Source organism: Oryzias melastigma, linkage group LG4 (genome assembly GCF_002922805.2).
Source record: "Oryzias melastigma strain HK-1 linkage group LG4, ASM292280v2, whole genome shotgun sequence".
In the NCBI taxonomy this organism is placed as follows: domain Eukaryota; kingdom Metazoa; phylum Chordata; class Actinopteri; order Beloniformes; family Adrianichthyidae; genus Oryzias; species Oryzias melastigma.
In genome coordinates, this window is record NC_050515.1 from 10,289,397 (window position 1) to 10,307,186 (window position 17,790).

At 39.4% G+C, this 17,790-nt stretch overlaps 1 protein-coding gene across 8 annotated transcripts in view; it reads left to right on the forward strand.

The window, feature by feature from the left end:
* Positions 1–17,790, forward strand: part of ptprsa (protein tyrosine phosphatase receptor type Sa) — a 292,916-nt gene that overhangs the window by 108,172 nt on the left and 166,954 nt on the right. For all 8 annotated transcript variants that reach the window (XM_036211506.1, XM_024278989.2, XM_024278979.2 and 5 more), the window contains one exon: positions 14,304–14,514. In XM_036211506.1, coding sequence (XP_036067399.1) covers positions 14,418–14,514 — 97 coding nt within the window. In that variant the 5' untranslated portion in view covers positions 14,304–14,417. The remainder of the gene's footprint in view (positions 1–14,303; positions 14,515–17,790) is intronic.

Genomic DNA, 17,790 nt, shown 5'->3' on the forward strand with positions numbered 1-17,790 from the left:
TTGCTTTGAGCAAAATTAGATCACAGTGATGTCCAAAGATTGCATGGACAAACTAACTTAAATTGGATGGACTTGTAATACATGAAGAATTAATAACCAGTGTGGTTCCTGATCTGCTTTAATCTCGCTGGTTTAATGACAGCATTGTAAAGATAAGAGGAAAATTTTCATTTTAAACTCTTCTCTCTTGTAAATTATAATAATATGACTCATGGGAGCTGAATCAGAATACACCTTTCCTAATTTAAGTCATGAAAAAAGTTTTATTTTTTTTAGTCTGGGTACTGAAGAGGCCCTACTTAATACTATTACCCTTTTGATAGAATATGGCCAAGTTTTAGAAGTAAATTACAAGGATTACCTCAATTTTCTACTAATTTATTGAAAAAGAGTGGTTTGAAAAAGATGTCCTCTCTTGGTGAAAAGGCCCATTTTTTTTAATCAACAGAGGAAATAGTTGTTCTTTTTGTGTGCGTATGCCTTCATAATTGATACTACCATGTCCCCTTGGGTAAAAATGTTGGTTTCTACATTTTATGTTTTCTATGTACTTTGACAAGATAAAGGAACGTATTAATAAGAGTCCAAACAGCAAATGTACTTTACTGTAAGTTCCCTGCTAAAGAAGATGAGAATATAACTCAGAATTTAAAATGGAAAAAAGTTCAGTCGATGTAATTTACGCAAAAAGTAAAAAACAAAAAAATTAATAGCGTTTTTACCACACAGTGATTGGAAAAAAAAATCAAGAAATGAAATGCTATGTTTGGCTTTAGTTACTTGCATCAGGAAGCAATGACTTTGTTCTCAAGTTGAAGTGTTGTTAAACTGACTACTCTTAAAATTATGCCGTTCAAGTCTTCTTAGAAGGATCAAAGTAGAAAATTGTTCCCGCATGCCTGCACATACACAGTGGCATGGCTGACAGAAAACGGGGAGCTGGAGCCAATCTGGGATGGGCTACACTTAAACATAGCAGGGCGGATGAATGTCTGAGAGTCTTAAACTCTAGAAAACTTTCCTGTCCGCTATAGCAAGCATTTATGACTGCTGGTTGTCAACATATCTGTTCTAATTCGTGAGACAAATTGCAACTCTTTGTCACAACTGCCCTTATTGGTCGATATGGTCTGTCTGTGGGTAATAAATGGACAAACCTGTACATGACCTGTACGTGACCCGCATAAAGTGACAAGGTCGTAGATTGCTCGGTGAGCCTGTAGAGTGAAACTTTTTTTTTTTACAGGTATGTTGTGAGCGACAGTAGTACTAGGCAATATGAAAATAGTGTTTTAAAGAGCACTCAGTTCCAAGTTTCTTAGTAGGAAAATCAATTTTGGCACAAATGTTCAGCTTTAAATAAACAAATAAAAACAATAGAAGAGATTTGGCACCATAGACACTTTTCTATTGCCAACATGATATGTAACGTAACATTGCCCAGCACTAAGTAGCAGGTCGTTTCAAAATCTACGGAAAGGTAAATAAGGGAGAAGTAGATCAGACCCAGGGTTGCGGTATATATTTTTCATAATTTCAACACTCCCAATCCTGTAAGTTGAGCAACAAACCCATTAGTGCTTTTCATGTAATGAATGCACTCTCCTTGCGAGCTCCTTGTGTCCATCCTGACTGATAGAAATTAGTTACTGAGACAATCAGAGAATAGTTTGTGTGGACATTCTATGGACGTTATTTGGAGTCCTACAGGCACATTCATGCACGGTCAGTTGGGAGCCAGTACCCACATCTTACTAATGATTAGTGTGACATAAGGGTATCTTATGAGTGCAAATACTTCAAATACTTCACAATACATTTATCGTGCACTTGACAATGGTGCATTCCATTTTCATGACATCCCCTGAGGTGGCCATACAAGCCTTAAGACAACAGCGGGACACCCCTCTTAAAATGTGGCCACTCCTTTCATATGATACTCCACGGGCTCGAAAAACTCAAAAACCCAGAGCACCGGTACAGGTCAACCCCTGAATTGGTGTATGATACTTAAGCCAAATCTGAATTCTTCCCCTACCACTATGACTTCACCCTACCCCTACATTGAGCCCTTCAAACCAAGAATTATTGAAAAATAGTGTCTTCAAATTTGGACGTTACTCCCACTCAATGATGTTATCAATAGTCTCAGGTTAGCTACGTTAGCGCAGAGCTGCTAATGCTTGAAAATACACATCGGTTGTGTCCTAATTCCCCCCCTAATCACTATATAGTGCACTAAATAGTGTGTCGCCATTTTTAGTGCTGTCCGAATATACTTATTCCAAAACCGAGTGCACTCGAAATTTCCCAGAAATCTTTGCGAAAAACTAGTGTACATCGATGGCCACTAGATTAGCGGATATAGACCATAATGTATTGCGGCCGAAGAAATTCGAACAAAAAAACGTGTTTAAATGTAATATTTGAATAAACCATCCACATTTTTACCATCAGAACACAACAGAATCATAAATAAATGTCGAGAAATTTTCGTTTTTATTTGATTTTCACATCGTGAAAAACAAAAGAAAAGTAGTGAGCGTCATGTCTGAATTACCTGTAAAATACAGGGCACTAAATAGTCCTGCACTATAGTTTTTTAGTAGTTAGGGTTTTGGCTCTTGTTGAGTGTGTTGTCGATGTCGGCGGCTGCTGCTTTGAGCTCGGTGTCATCCATGGCCTCCAGCTTGTCCTGGACGGGTCTCCAGGTGCCAGTAGGTGCATACAGGCCACAGACCCTCCGGTTCAACACCCAGGAAGAGAGTGTGGAAGTAGGTAAGCCAACCCAGGCAGGCTCTGATCTCATGGTCCTTCACATTGGTTCTGCAATAAACAGACTTTTGACAAAAAAATAAATAAATAAATAAATAACTTTTAAAAAGTCATGCTAAAATAAAAAGGCAGCACTGTGCGCCACAGAAGACACTTATGGCAGATGGCTCTACATCCCTTAAAAAAGCTATTTCGGACAGCCCTACCCCTCCAAATGCCCCTACAATTAGAGGGTCAAGTAGAAGCCGTAGGGGAAGAATTTGGATTTGACCTTAGGCTTTACAAAGTTCTTCTGTTTTGGTGGCAAGGCTTATACAATTAAATAGTTGACTGCTGAGTTTTTTCAAATATTTTTTTCCCAAGTTGTACATTTTAAAATCTATACAGTCATTTTAAGTACAAATGTGCCAGGTGCAACTTTGATGTGTAGGCGTGGTTTTTCCTATATTTTACGTCTACTTTTTCCATAAGTTAAACTTTTCAAACCGTGCAACAAATATGACACGGTGATGACTACAAGTTGCACAGGAGCATTTTCTGAACACCCTGGTCTGCCAGTCTTTGCCTCCTACTTGTTCACTTAGCATAATTTCACCCCCCCATCCACATCCACATCCCATTTCTAGAATGAATATGAAGCATGCTTCCCCAGCTGTCCCTGTCGCCCTTCAAAAACTTCTCTTCCCCTCCTGTGGCAATTTTTAAAGGGCATTCAAGCCGCTGGCCAGACTGTGCAATGCTTGTCTGACTCTTTCGGCAGCTGGCCAAAAGCTGATGTCACCTTTGCGAGCCCCCTCCTTCCTTCCCCCAGCTCTCTAAACCAGCCCTCTCTTAAATTGCTGCCACTCTACACCTAAAACTGCGTCACACCTCATCTTGCTTCTTTTTTTCTCTCTCAATTTTGACCCACATAGTGTCCTCTGATTAAATGCAGTCTTTAGAGACTATGTCATATTAGCGGTGCCCTTTCTTTTCAGATTCTTTCTGTCCAAGGTGATGGCTATCACAGACAAGACCACCTGTAACCTTTGGCTTTCATCATCACTGACAGCCAGGGCAACAGAGCAAGAGGCTAGAAAACAACAACTGTGTTCATGTGCATATAAATTTTGATGCCAAATGTCAGAAACCCATCACCCCACTCTGGCAAACAAAGTGCTTGTTTTGTAAAGTCACTACATAAGTGGTCAGCCTTCTTCCAGAGTCTCCTAGCTGCCAATCTGTTCATCTCTGCTGCTCAGCCCCAATGCTTGCTGCTGTGCACTCAACCTCAGCAGAGGTGGATTTCAGTTAAAAGCCTCATAGCACTGGATGTTTATTGGGAAGACAGTGCTACCTCATAATGTGCAGAGTAAACCCATTTCCGTCTGATCGAGCCAGGGGCAAACCCCAGAGAAAACTGGAAGAGGAAAGATTCAATTGGTTTGTGGCAATTTGGCCCCAAACGTTTCACTTTTTTTATATATACATCAAAGACAATGTAGTTTAAAACACAACAAGAGCTAACTAAGTACCAAACATACCCCCTCAGTGGTCTAATGGTAAAGTTTCTGTCGTGTCTAAGAGAGCCGACTCTAATGCTACGCTGACACAAAACGATTTGTGCATCAAATTCGTGTTGGCCGCTTCTATTTGGTTGCTTGGTAAATTCCCTACTCAACCATTGTCCAAAAATTTGTTCATACTGACACGTGTTGGAGAAGCTATTGCCAAATATTTTTAGCCTCATTGCTACATGGAGCAGTGTCTGTGTATATCTCATTTACAGTGCATAGAAGACATGGATGAGCTTGTGAGATCAGGTTTATTTGTTTTGAAGAGTTCTACAAGAAACTGTTCTAATCACATCTCCATGTCTGGTTTCATTAAGTTTTTTAGCGACTCCTAGTATGGTGCGGTTCACCATCTGCTGCAGGAGCTGCATCTGAATGATGACCGCTATCAGCGGTACTTCCTCTGTCATCAAGTTTGAGGACTTCCTGTCCCGCATTAGTCCGAGGAGGGAAAAAGTATAAATAAGAATTAAGTTAAATGACTTTTTTGTTGTTGTCTAAGTTAAAAAAAGAACAATATTATATAGTTCACACTCAAAAAACTGTCATGTTAAATGAACATAAAAAAATTATGGAAAGGATTTCCACATAATTAAATAGCTTTACTTGAACCAAAATTAATCATATTGATCTTACTTAATATACTTACGTTGTCACATCAACTCACCACTTCTCCAAGGGATGGGTAAAATGTAGTGAAAAAACAGATCCAACTTGGGTTTCTGACAACTAACATTAAATGCTAAAGTATAATTATTGACAACACAGATTATCATGAAGCACAAAAGAAAGTTGCTTTCAAACTGCCTTTTCTTAGACAGCTCTTGAGTGTGTTTTGTTGGGTGGTCAGTTATTTTTTGGCAGGTGTAAAAGCTCATTTAAATTCCAGGGGGAACTAAACAAGCCAACCCTGGTTTGCCAGATAACAAGGGGCTTGATTCACATGCAAGTGGATCCAGTTGCAATTTTGGCACGCTGTGAGTGCAAACAAAAAATAAAGAAATCCAAAAAGAGTAAATGACAGAAATCCCTAATCCATGTCTGATAAAGTACACATCAAGAAAAAGCGTTTTGTGAATTCACATATTGACGAGATGTTAGTCAGAGAATTAGCAGGTTGTTTTCTTCCTGGTCAGAGCTCATTTTGGGAAAGCCACCCCCAAAGGAGCAGCTGCTCTAACTGCGTGACATTTCCACTTAACTGCGAACCAAACCAAATAAAAGTGTGAAATTTTTCATTATTCACCACTTGCTCCAACCGAAGACACACAAACATAAGGGCGTTTTTTTTTTTTTTCATCTATATACAAAATATGAGTGCTCACTTGAGTGTGGATAAAACGGCACAAGAACCCTAGCTAAGTTTGAAATTCTAGTTTCCTTGGTAAATTCTATAGGAGAAGGTCTGTTAGTCCAAGGAAGGCAGCAGATGTCTGATGTAAGGTGTGTCTGAGGCGTCAAGCACCATCCTCTATTTGGTTAGAAGGGGGCTGTAAACATTTGAGGGCAAAGGCTCCTGGGAAAACCACTCCGAGGAGAGGTTGCCAAGGCAGAGCATTCTGCAATCTCCTAATGAGGTCACAGCAGTGCAGTTACCAACAATTCTAAACACTGTTTTAGAAAAAAAAACTAAATGGAGTATCTACTTTTTTTTAGTAATTTGCATTAAACATTAAAAAATAAAAAATAAATAATTATTTGCAAGTGCAATTCATCGTGAAGTAACTACTTTCTATTTTTAGGTATTCGTTTAATGAGCATAATCACCTTAGACTCAAGTGTAGCCTCATTATTGTCACTACTTGTTCCACTATCATGGGCACACCAGTGTTTACCAGTGTACAACTTATTATAAATATTTAAATGTAGTCATGCAATCTTGTCTTTGCTTCATTTTGGATTTCCATTCCAACATGTTGGCAACGATATGCGTGTCCTTTCTTTCCCAATCCTTGGATCGTACTGCATGGAACGGCTAGTCGTGACAGAGGAAAGCAAGGATATAAGGACACACAGAGACATTTACATAAAAGCCCTGCAATTCCATGTAAATTCATGTAATTCTCCATCAAACATCTGCAACGCAAGCATAGTTTAGTATAGGCAGGTTCAAAAGGGGAAGGAGAGGATAGAGCGGTGGGAAAGGAAGAGGAAAGGAATTTTTTTATTTGTTGTTTTTTGTTCATGTATAGCAAATTTTATCGCCATTGCAAGAATGATTACCTATATCGCATATATTTTACTCACATCGGGCAGCGCTAGTTACTATAGTTTTGTTTTATTGCAGAGTACATTTATGCATTAAGTTTTGTCCATGCTTCTGATAATAAAGGGCATATATTTGTTTGTTCAATTATGCATAAACAGATATGTTTTCAAGGCACACACAAAAAATTTAGTGAATGCCTACATGTAGAAATGGGGATGCCAAATTTGTACCTACTGCCTTTCAAATGAATGCAAATCTAAACAATAAAAATTCTAAATACTATTTGCACTTGAGCTCTTTCAAAACACACACTGATTGAAAAGTTTACTCTCAGCAATAGAAACTCAATGCATCCTATATAACATCTGTACCTGTTTTGGTTGCTAGTTGTCAGTGAGGTCCTAATGATGAAAGACGGTAACTAGCTGAGCCATGACTCAGAGGAATGACGCATAAAAGCTTCATCTGTAGTGAAAGACTGCAAAAAAAGAAAGAAAAAAGAGAGCAGCTGAAGGCTAAGCATGAAGAAAAGAAACCACCGTTTAGAGAGGCTAGAATTATTTCAAATGTGAGCACTACTTTTTCATCTGTCTGTGACTCTGACTTATTTTGGTTTTCTGAGAACTGAAGACAACTTTTGCCTCTGTGTGTAAACAGAAAAGCAAGCCCTGCATAATGTTGCTGATTCTGATGTAGATGTCGGGAGGGCTTAGTTGAATGGAAACGACACAAAAGTGGTGTGGTATTGGCAAAGGCACTTTAGGGAGTCGTATAAAAAGCAGCTAACAATAAATTAGCCTCTTTTATTCATCTTGTCTTATGGACAAGAACATAGTAACTTTGCTAATAAGCTGATATACGGGAAGGAAATGATTGCGCCTATAACAAGCTATAAACATTTAATCACTTGACTGAACTAGAAGTGGATTTTTTTTTCCCTCCTTGTGTCTGTCATTGTCAACCTCAGTTTTTGTTGAGGAATTCTTTTTCAGTCTTTCTGATTAAAATTCCAGAAAAATAAAGCTGTTTATTATTTTTAGGATGTTTTGAAAGTCTTTAAATGTAAAAAAAAAAGTATTCCATTAAAGAGACAATTATCTTTTGACATATTTTAAAAGCATTCCTAGAGGTATTTTGATCATGAATATGTTGTTTTTAGACAAAAAAAAAAAATCTGTGACATGTCGTAGGGTCAAATCCGAATTGTTCCTCTATGACTTCTCCCTACCTCTACATTAAGCCCTCTGTACGGAGAGTTTGCCCGTCAGCTATGTTAGCGTGGACCTAACAACATTATACCAACAGTGATTTTACTCCTACGTGAAGAAATGCACTTCTCCCTGGCGGCGGATGGCTCTGAATCCCTAAGCGGCCCTTAAAAAAACTATTTTGGACACAACTACCCCTTCAAATACCCCTACAACTGGAGGTGTAGGGAGAAGTCTGAAGGGTAGGGGAAGAATTCTGGTTTGGCCTAGGACATTCCCCTCTGAACTGTTGACAGAGAGTAACCCCGCCCCCCTTACCCTCCCAGTTTCTGGGAGTGCTCTGTTTACACACTCTCCTGCTAGCTTATTGGCCCTCACACCCCTTGCCAGACTAACAAGACCAGCTCAGTGGTGGTAGAATGTCCACCCTGAGACTGGAAGGTCATGAGTTCAAATTCAGGCCAAGTAATACCAAAGACTCTAAAAATGGAACCCAGTGACACTCGGCATTAAGGAGTTGGATTTTTTTGGGGGGGGGGAGTCTGCAGCTCACTGGAGGAAAAGTCAAATGCAAAGAACATATTTCACACCTTGGTGTGTAACAACTGATGGGACTTTAACTTTTTAACTATAACCTAACATTACCAGTGCAACAACAATGGCGAGCAATATCGGAGCTAACTAGCCATCCAGTTTTTGACTGACGAGGACACCAAAGGCGTACATGGATTTAGTCATCTACTAGAGAATGGAGCAGAGATGAGACCTTGTGGCTCATGCAGAGTATTTTCTACACAACAAATATGCTCTTTTTTAAACTGTTTTTTTTTTCATTCTCTCCTGATTCACAACAAATTTGATGAAGACGTAATTTAGAGCCCAATTTATTTTACAGGGTGAGCCATAAGTTTCCATACATAGAAGAATCTATAATGTGTCTATTTTTTTTATATATATTTTAGGCATCCTGCAATTGCTCTTTGACCAAAGAGAAAAAATATACTGATGGCTGGATCAGGAAGTAGTCGCATAGTTGCTCAAAGTTTTAACAAGAAATATGGAACAAGCATCACACACAACACTGTGGCAAAACCTATTTGCAAATTTCAGAAAACTGGAATTATTGCAGATCAACTACGAAGTGGTCCAAGACACAGGGCCACAGATGAAGACAGTACATAAATAAAAACTTATTTAGTATATGTGTTCATTTTCCTTTGTATGGAAACTTATGACCCACCCTGAACACAGTATATTTCCTCCATCAACAGAAAAATGGAACAAGAACATGTTAGGAAAATACCCAAAACACATTTCATTGAAGTGCTTTTTTAAAAATTGAATTTCTTCTAAATTGCCGCAGATATATTAATATAATTAGCAGTAACTAGCAAATGCTGACAAAAAACCTATTTATTCATTAGGTAAAGCCTGTTCATGGATGACATAGTTTATAGGGAACAGAATTCTGCAAAGCTCAACATTCAGGGAAAAAGAAGAAAGGCACAAAAACAAGCAAACAAAACTAAAAAAAAAATTGGATCCGACCTAAAGCAGTATATTATTCGGTTTGAATACCTAGAGATCAAATACATTTACCTGATCATCGAGCAAAGGAAAAATATGTGCTTTTCAATGGTGTGTGAAAGGTTTTTACCTTTCATCTCATCGTGTGATAATGAGCGAATCCCCTGTGACTCTTTTTTTCCCCATTTTTTTATATTAAAAACATAGTTTAACTGTGTTTGTTTGTAACACCTCCACACAAGGAATAGATGTGGATTGTATTTCATGTTTGTTTCTTTTTCTCAAGCATGTGTTTCACTTTGGCGTCATTCTACTCTTATTTGCTCTAAAGCATTCACTTTATTTTTCCCCTCTAAATTTACATAGCCCACTGTGTGTCGCTCGGAAGGCTTTGAAGTTGGAGATCTACTGCTCCTGTTCTCATTTCATGCTTATGGTGCAAATTCCCATCTCGCCTTCCCTTTTGTGCCTATCTCTATCTCGGTAATCAAGTGCATTAATATCAATATTGCATGGGGGACTGAGCAGAATTTAAGGCTTGACCATGTCAAAATGAGGGTCCTTGATAGCAAGTGACTGCCACCACTCAGTGGAAACTGTTCTGCTATTTTGGCTGTAATTACTGAAGCCTGGCACCAGTTTAATATCTGGAGTGATTCACGGGGGATGGAAGTTCTAGATTCAAAATATATTCATTGCCCGTGACTGGGAATAGCCCAGAGTTCAGTGAACTGACAGTCAGTTTTAGACTTCTGATTTCAATCCAAAAGAAAAATGTCAAAATAAGAGGATCCATGATTTAGATTTAGTGTGATTGTTCCTCGGAGAAGCTCACTCAGCTCTTGGATGATTACCATGAAGAAAATGGCAGTTTTTGGAGCTACTGTTAACAACTTTGTGGCAAACTTACATCAGGATTTTAGTTTTCCTAAACTTGTTTTAACTTTTTCCTTGTCATTTAGCGAGTTTGCACAAAAATGCTTCAAAGCTTCCAATCCCTTTCCCTCACATTCTTTGAGGTGAGCAGGTTGTTGAAGAACTCCATGTGGCATTGAAGCCTGTAAAACTTGATCATTAGCAGTTTCCCCCTTGATCAAAGCCTGTAATGTGGAAGCAGCTGAGGGTTTATCAATCGATTGGCCCCTCGACTAACATTGCCAGAATACTAAGTGCTCATTTAGCATTTAGCGCTCATCCTGTGATTTTGACAGTGGAAAGCGTTTAATGCTTTCCAGCAGGAGCTGACAGGTACTCCCACGGAGGCGTCATTTCTGGCAAAACACGCTGCGTTTCCCCATGTCACGCTTATCTTTAAATCAAAGTAGTCGACTACTTTAAATGCACGGTTAAGACATCTGCTGCACATAAATAAATATTACCGTCCCACCATTTTTATAGGTAGCTAGTAGGTAGAGCTGCACCTATTTTTTAGGATTGTATTAAACATATTTACATTTTTGCTCTCAGAATCTAGTATATTTGCATTATATATTTAGTTTTATTTGTATTTTCAGACTTTCTCCAATGAAAATTGTGTTTTTTTTACATGTTTTTGTGGCATTTTTCTCATGATGGAGGACTTATAAAGAAAATTCAGATTAAAACTGTCCTTGAGCATTTCTTTATTTGAATAGTGATGAATCAGGAGCAGACAAAACCAATGCATCCATTTGCAGACATATAGATCCGTGCATGTCTTTGTTTTCCTCGCCCGAGCTAGTAACTGGCTCAAAACTGTAAAGCTGGATAATAATATGCCATTTTGTTGCATTGCTATTGTTAGGTTGGGGTTGTGAGTGTCTGTAAGTTAGTGGGAGAACAAAGGGATGATGGGAAATGAAAGCAAGTTCACTCCTTGACAACACATTTGCCCACAACTCAGATCTGAATTTCTAATGATCTCCTGCAGCAACACATTCTCACTCCCAAGTCGTCGCATATTGAAGATTGGTTAAGGACCCCTCAGTGTCACTTTTTGACGTTTTGGGTGTCCCCAACTCGTCGTTTTTATGACGTACAGGCCGTTCCCATTAAATCACGGGTCCCCAACCTCCAGGTCACGAATCAGAGCGTAGCACACCGGTACTCAAACCCAGTACTGGTACCCTAACCTGATATTAGACCACTTGTGGTACCAGACCCAAACTGGTACTAGAAGCGGCAGCAGGCGCAAACTAGACATGGTACCAGACGTGAAACAGTACCGGTACTGGGTTAGGGTACCAGTACTGGACGCATCCCGAGGACCAATGCACATCTGGTACTGCCTCCTGAGGGTTGCGGACCCTTGGTTTTTACCAACATCCAGCACGTCAAAAAACGACGTGTTGGGGACACCCAAAACATCAAAAAGTGACGCGGAGGGGTCCTTAACCAAAATGTGTGATGACTTTGGGATAAGAATGTATTGACTACAGAAAGATGACACTGTATTTAAAAAAAATATGTCTAAAACAGCACAAATTACAATCTAAAGACCCCTGGTAACATTTTTACAATAGATCAAAAGATGATTGGAGTGGTGTCTGACATTGTAGCTTGAAAACAAAGGTAAACTATAGCCTAAATATGGCCTTAGGTTATGTATGTTGATGCTGTTTAACAGCAAAACTATTGTAACGCTGCTGCTGTGTAGTTTATATAGCGACCAGAGGTGAGGATAGCTGTGCCCTAAGGGGAGAGCCATAAATCATAACCCTGGCATATTGTGAGCAAAGATGTGGTAATTCCCTGCAGGGATGCAAGGTTCCCTCTACCTACACCAGTGCTTACATTCAGCGGGGCAGCAGCATCATTCTTAAGTCCCCCCTCCATGATTTGGTGCTCCCTTCTTCCCGCTATAAATGTTTCAGTATTTGCCTCAGTCCTTTCCAGCGACATCACCTGCTCTCCAGGCCAAGAGAAAAAAAAAAAAAAAGCAACAAACAACAGAGGCCCACACATGTTGAACGTGTGCGTATAATACCACGCTGAAAGATGAGCAGAGCTCCTGAATAACACCCACTCTTTGTTGGCATTGTGTTGCATCAAAAGATCCATTGTTGATCTCTCCCTTTGTGGTTTTTGTAAGTGTGCCCGTGCCGCGTGTTCTTGAATTTCGCAGTTTAAATTGCATATGTGTGCTTGAGGGTGAATAGAGTTTGTCTGTCATGTCTTACTTTGCGCTGAATGTGTTCGTGGTCTTATTTTCGGTGTGCCTGTTGCTGTATTTTTGTTGTGAAATGAGGGTTAGGCACTTCTTTTTTTAAATGTTTTATATCCCTGCTGTCTGAGGTGTTGTTGTCTGCCTGTGAAAGGTCAAAAAAAGCAAAACAGATCCCTTAAAACTTATATTATGCATAAGTTAGATTTGATCAACTTTTTTTCTTTTATATGGGCAAAGATTTCTTGACGATATGGTATTTGTTCTAGACCAGGGACCTGCAACCTGCGGCTCTAGAGCCACATGTGGCTCTTTTATCTCTCCATGGTGGCTCCTTGGCCAAACATTAAATAAGTCAGGGAGACTGCTGACCCAGCCATGTTGACCGTCAGAGTCAGCATCTCCCTGCTAATGCTGCCTAAAGAAAACAAATAAATAAAGCCCGCAAACTAAGACTATCAAGGTCCACCCCAAACTAAAAAAACAAAACCCAGCAGTGTAAGACTGCTGAGGACAAAGAAGGGGAAATAACAAAAAATAAGGAAATAAAAGGAAAATAAAATGGCATTTTTTTAAAGTAAGGATTACTTAATTAGCATTTATGTAATTTAGGTTGTCTATGTAGGTTTTTACGTCCCTGTTGACCTGAAGACGTCTTTTTTTTGTCAACACTATCTCCAGAATACACAGATTTTGAATGCAAAGCAAAATTTAGGTAAAAAGTTTGATCTTTTAGCACATATGATCTTATGCTGCACAACATTGGTGAATAGCTAACCAGAGATGCACTGAGATATTCCTGTTTGCCACAGAGCATCTTTTATTCTGAAAAATAAGTTATTTGAGCTTCTGTCAAACGTAAAAAAAAACACATTTCGAGAAATGCTAGGTTCTTTTTATATTTTTACTTTTGTTTGTGCCAAAAAAGAGATAATTCATATTATTAAAAAAAAGAAGGTTATGAATGCAAATCCAAATTTCTTAAAGACTAAATGAAGACTAGGCAACTCTTTCAAGGTTTTGATCAGTAGAAAACAAGCCTAAATAGCTCTTTTACTGTTAAAGGTTGCCGACTCCTGTTCTAGACATTCTCTTTCAGCTATGAAAACATTCAAACGGCATGGACAGGTCTGTGGTTACGTTACAGGAGAGCAATATTGCTGTGTCTGCACAGTTTGCACTCCTGTACGCTGTTAACCACCCAGCGTGCAGGTAATTAATCTCCCTTTTACAGAATCGCCCTCACTGCTTGTGTAGTCTCAGCTGAGTGGTAGCATCCCTGGAGCTCAGAGGAGTTGATTGTCTTTCAGAAGGACAGCAAAGCAGGGCAGATCCTGTCTGACCCTCTGCAGTTCCTATGGGAACCAGTGGACTTGCGTTGTCATGTTTGCAGTTCATTCGTCGAGAATGTCTGCGCTCTAGTCGGTCCTCCATAGCTCTACGTGTGTTTTTGACGCTCACCTGCTCCCATGTCTTGCTGGTGTAATTAACAAAGTGTGTTAATGAGTCTCTGTAAAGCCCTTAAGTGTTTTTCTGAGTCTTTTTGCTGTCGTGGCCATACCAATATGAGCGAGGTGCGTTGTCTGCCAGGCCTCTCTAGGGGTGGATTGGCAGATTAATGGGAATTTGACTTAAACAAAGAGAAAATCCCTGAATTACCATCAGGTGGCTGTGTAATTACGAGTCAATGAGATAAGCAAATATTGACGAGATCTGGCAATTTAGATGGAAAAAAATAACCCGATTTGAGAATGGTGAGGCAGTTCTACCAACATCCTCTGACCTTATGTCAACACATTGAATTGCATTGCCGGTTTATCATCTCATAGTCGTCATTTCAGTTGGGGTCAAATAGCTCTCTAACGAGTCGTACTTTCATTTCCTTCCAGAGTGGCGAGCTGTCCTTTGTGAAGACCCTGCGCTCTCCTGTGCAGTCGGGGCCTCGGCTCCCCGGCCAGGTCGTCGGATCAGTCCCAGCCCCGCCCTCCCCTGCTTCAGCCAAGATGGCCGCCAATGGTGCAACGCGACTTTCCCTGCCATTCCTGCTTCGTGCGACCACTCTGCTGCTATCACTGCTGCTGTCCTGCTCCCATGCCTTATGTAAGTACTGACATCACCTCTGCTGATCGTGCTGTTATATCTGAATGTTAATTTACTGCAAGAATTGTACATTTTACAACCTGTAGTAAAGTTGATCAAAATATTTCCATAAAACTAGCTAAAGTTAACTAGTATTTAGGCTTCCTACTGCATATGCCTGCGACTTTAATACACATGTATAAACTCCTCAAGGTTTGAAAAATGAATAAAAAATGGTTCTATTCTCCTCTCTGTTCGGGACATCACGGTTGCTTGGCAACAGGATATTCGCTGATATAACGGTGGGAATTATGCAAAGGCTAGACTGTCCAAATTCACAGCCGGTAGCATCCGGTCTACCCGCGAAACGAAGGACCTGGTGGCCAACGTCAATTCAGCAGGCCCTGACCTTGAAAGGGTGCACCACCCGGATTTGGACACACCCCTTCTTAGCTCTTTAGATTAAGTGTTTTAGATTTAGATTGGTTAACCTTTTTAGGCTAAAATTTAGGCTCTGGTGTTATAAAGCAGTGTTCCCCAACCTTTTTGTCCAGTCAACCCCTAAGAATTTAAGGAGTTGTGGTGGGGTGGGCGCAATGACAAAAAGACAGTATACTTGAATGCAACACCAATTTATTAAAATAAAAAATTAAACCAGATAATAACACCAGTGGCACATCAAAGTCTGGTAACATATTCTGCCAATTAATGTCATGAATATTACGTAAACATGCTCGATGTGTTGCGAGAAATCCAAATTTTGAGTTGGACTCCTGCTTTTTGTAGTCTGTTCTTTCGTCTGTTCTCCTTTTCTTGCACTAATTTCGTATGGATTTCCACATACAGCTTTTAATGTGTTACGGGTCACCTGACTGCTTTAATCAGTGACTGAAATGTAACCGAGAGAATCCGGTCGATTTTCAAAAGATTTTTCAAAATGAAAGATGTCGTCATTTTGCTCCCCTGACCAAACTTTACAGCTTAAGTGGTCGAAGGTGTAGATGAGAGAATCTGGAAATAAAAAAATAAATAAATAAAAGATTTTTCAGACTCAAAAAAAAGGGGATATAATTATGTATTTCTTCTGCCTCTGGATGTCAATTGATTCACGGACCGGTACCGGTCTGCAGCCCTGTGGTTGGGTAAAAGCAAAACATTTGGAAAAAGTTTTGTCAACAGCCCTGTGATTAACCGGTGAACTGTCCCCGTCTTCACCCAACAGGGACAGGGATAGGCTCCAGCAACCCTGTGATCCAGAAAGATACTAAGCGGGTTTAGAACCCTGATGGATGGATTTTTAAACATGTTTTTTTTTTTAACCACAGTAGTGATTGTGTCCTACTATGGCTTTGTTTGCACTGTTGTTCAGTTAAGTTTGGGTGTATGAAAGCTTCAGTTTCACAAAAATAGAACAAGACTGCTGAGAGTGTGGTGACACCCCCCTTTTACCATGTTTGTTTGTACATCTGTGTCAGAGTCTGTATTTGTGCTGTCTGCTATAAATCAAATTGGTCTGCATCATTGTTGGTCTGTGTTTAGATGTAATTTGCAATCTTGGTTTTTATTGTCAGTCTTGTATGCTTTGTCTTCATCTCAATTTTGGCGTTCGGCGTGTGCTAGCTTCTGGTGATAACACGAGGACCCCTTGATTGTTCTCGTGTTCCCGGGGAGAAGTGTACCTATGATTGCCTGGGGGATTGAGTGTCTGGTAACATAATTGAAGAGTTTTTCAGCTCAGCTGGCAAAAGAATATCTGAAATTACACACAAACAGACGTCAAACAGATGTCTTTGTTCTTCAGCTTCCCACCTTTTGTCTCTCGTGGACTCCAAAGCTGCAGTCATGTGAAGTCAGAGGCAAAAACCGGGAGCACATCCATGTCACGCAGCGAAATAGCCCCCAATTGGTTTTCACGCATAAACACCACCAGTGGCAAGTGGCTACACAAGTAATGAAAAAAGGAAAAATGAAACAAAAAAAAGGTTATTATAATATGAGTGTCCAAAGGGAAGTGAACTTAACAGTTTTTTTGCGTGCACTTCTATTTTGTTAATCAGATATACAATTAATTAACTTATTATTGAATTAAAAAAGTAACTAGATGATAAATAACAAAAATATTTACCATTATTTCACATACGTGCCATTAATTCCTCATAATTGAATAAAAGCAGGTACATTTCATGATTATTTATTTCATTATCAAAATGGTTTTTCCATTCATCCATCCAATTTAATTCTCTTTAAAAAAAAAAAAATTAACAATGACGGTAACAATAATAGAAAAAATTAAATACATTTTAGTTTAGTTTTAGATTTTTTTTTTTTTCTTGATTGCTCATCTTGCCAAGCTGCAAATGTCCTTAAAAGGTTTTCTAAAAACAACCTCTTTTTTGGGGGGGGTTGACCTCAACTTTAGAATTAAATATTGAGAATACTAAAATAATAAACCATCACCCATTGCTAAAATTTTTTAGAACCAGAGCAAATTATTCATTTCTAATGTGAAGTTCGATTGTTGTAAATCAGGGGTCCCCAAACTTTCTTGTGGGGTCACATTAGTGTTTTCTTGTCTGAGGGGTCAGTTTGAAGGCTAACAGTAGAGCTGTAAAAATTGCACAGTGTGTTTAAACCTAAAAATACAAAGTTTTCCAAAAAGCAACATATAGCCAATTACCACGAAGCATTTCTGGGATCTTCATAGAAAAAGAGTCAGAAAATTAATAATAATCCTTTTATTGAAATAAACAACCCTTGATGATTACAGAAGGGTCTCAGAAGGTTTCGCCAGACTAGTGGAAAAAAGTCGAGACGTCTCTGCTATCGGTCAGCTGTTGTAATTAGAAGTGACTTACCACCTAGTGGTTACCCTGTGAGGTGACTTGGCTCCAGTTTCTAACATTTGCACACCAGCCTCAAACAGGATGTGAAAGTGCCGCATTTGTTGGTGTATTTTGCCATAAAACAAAATGGTTAAAGCTTCTAAATCGGGCATTCGAATGTGCTCATCTTCGGTTTGAGAAACCATTGATAGGGTTCCGATTCTTCTGTATATTTTTTTCTATGTGCATCACCTAATAGTCTGACTGCGTCTGTTCCTGCTTTAGTAATGGTCGCCGCTCACGCTGTCGTCTTACGTTCCTGCTTTTCCTCTTGTCCTTCCTGCCTTTAGAAACACACATATTGTTCTCTTTCTTCAGTCTCTTTTGGAGGCCACACAGCAGTGCCTCACCATTATGTTTGAAATTATATGCACGCACTCAAAGGCTACTTTTTTTTTTTTTTTGGCGTTTTCCT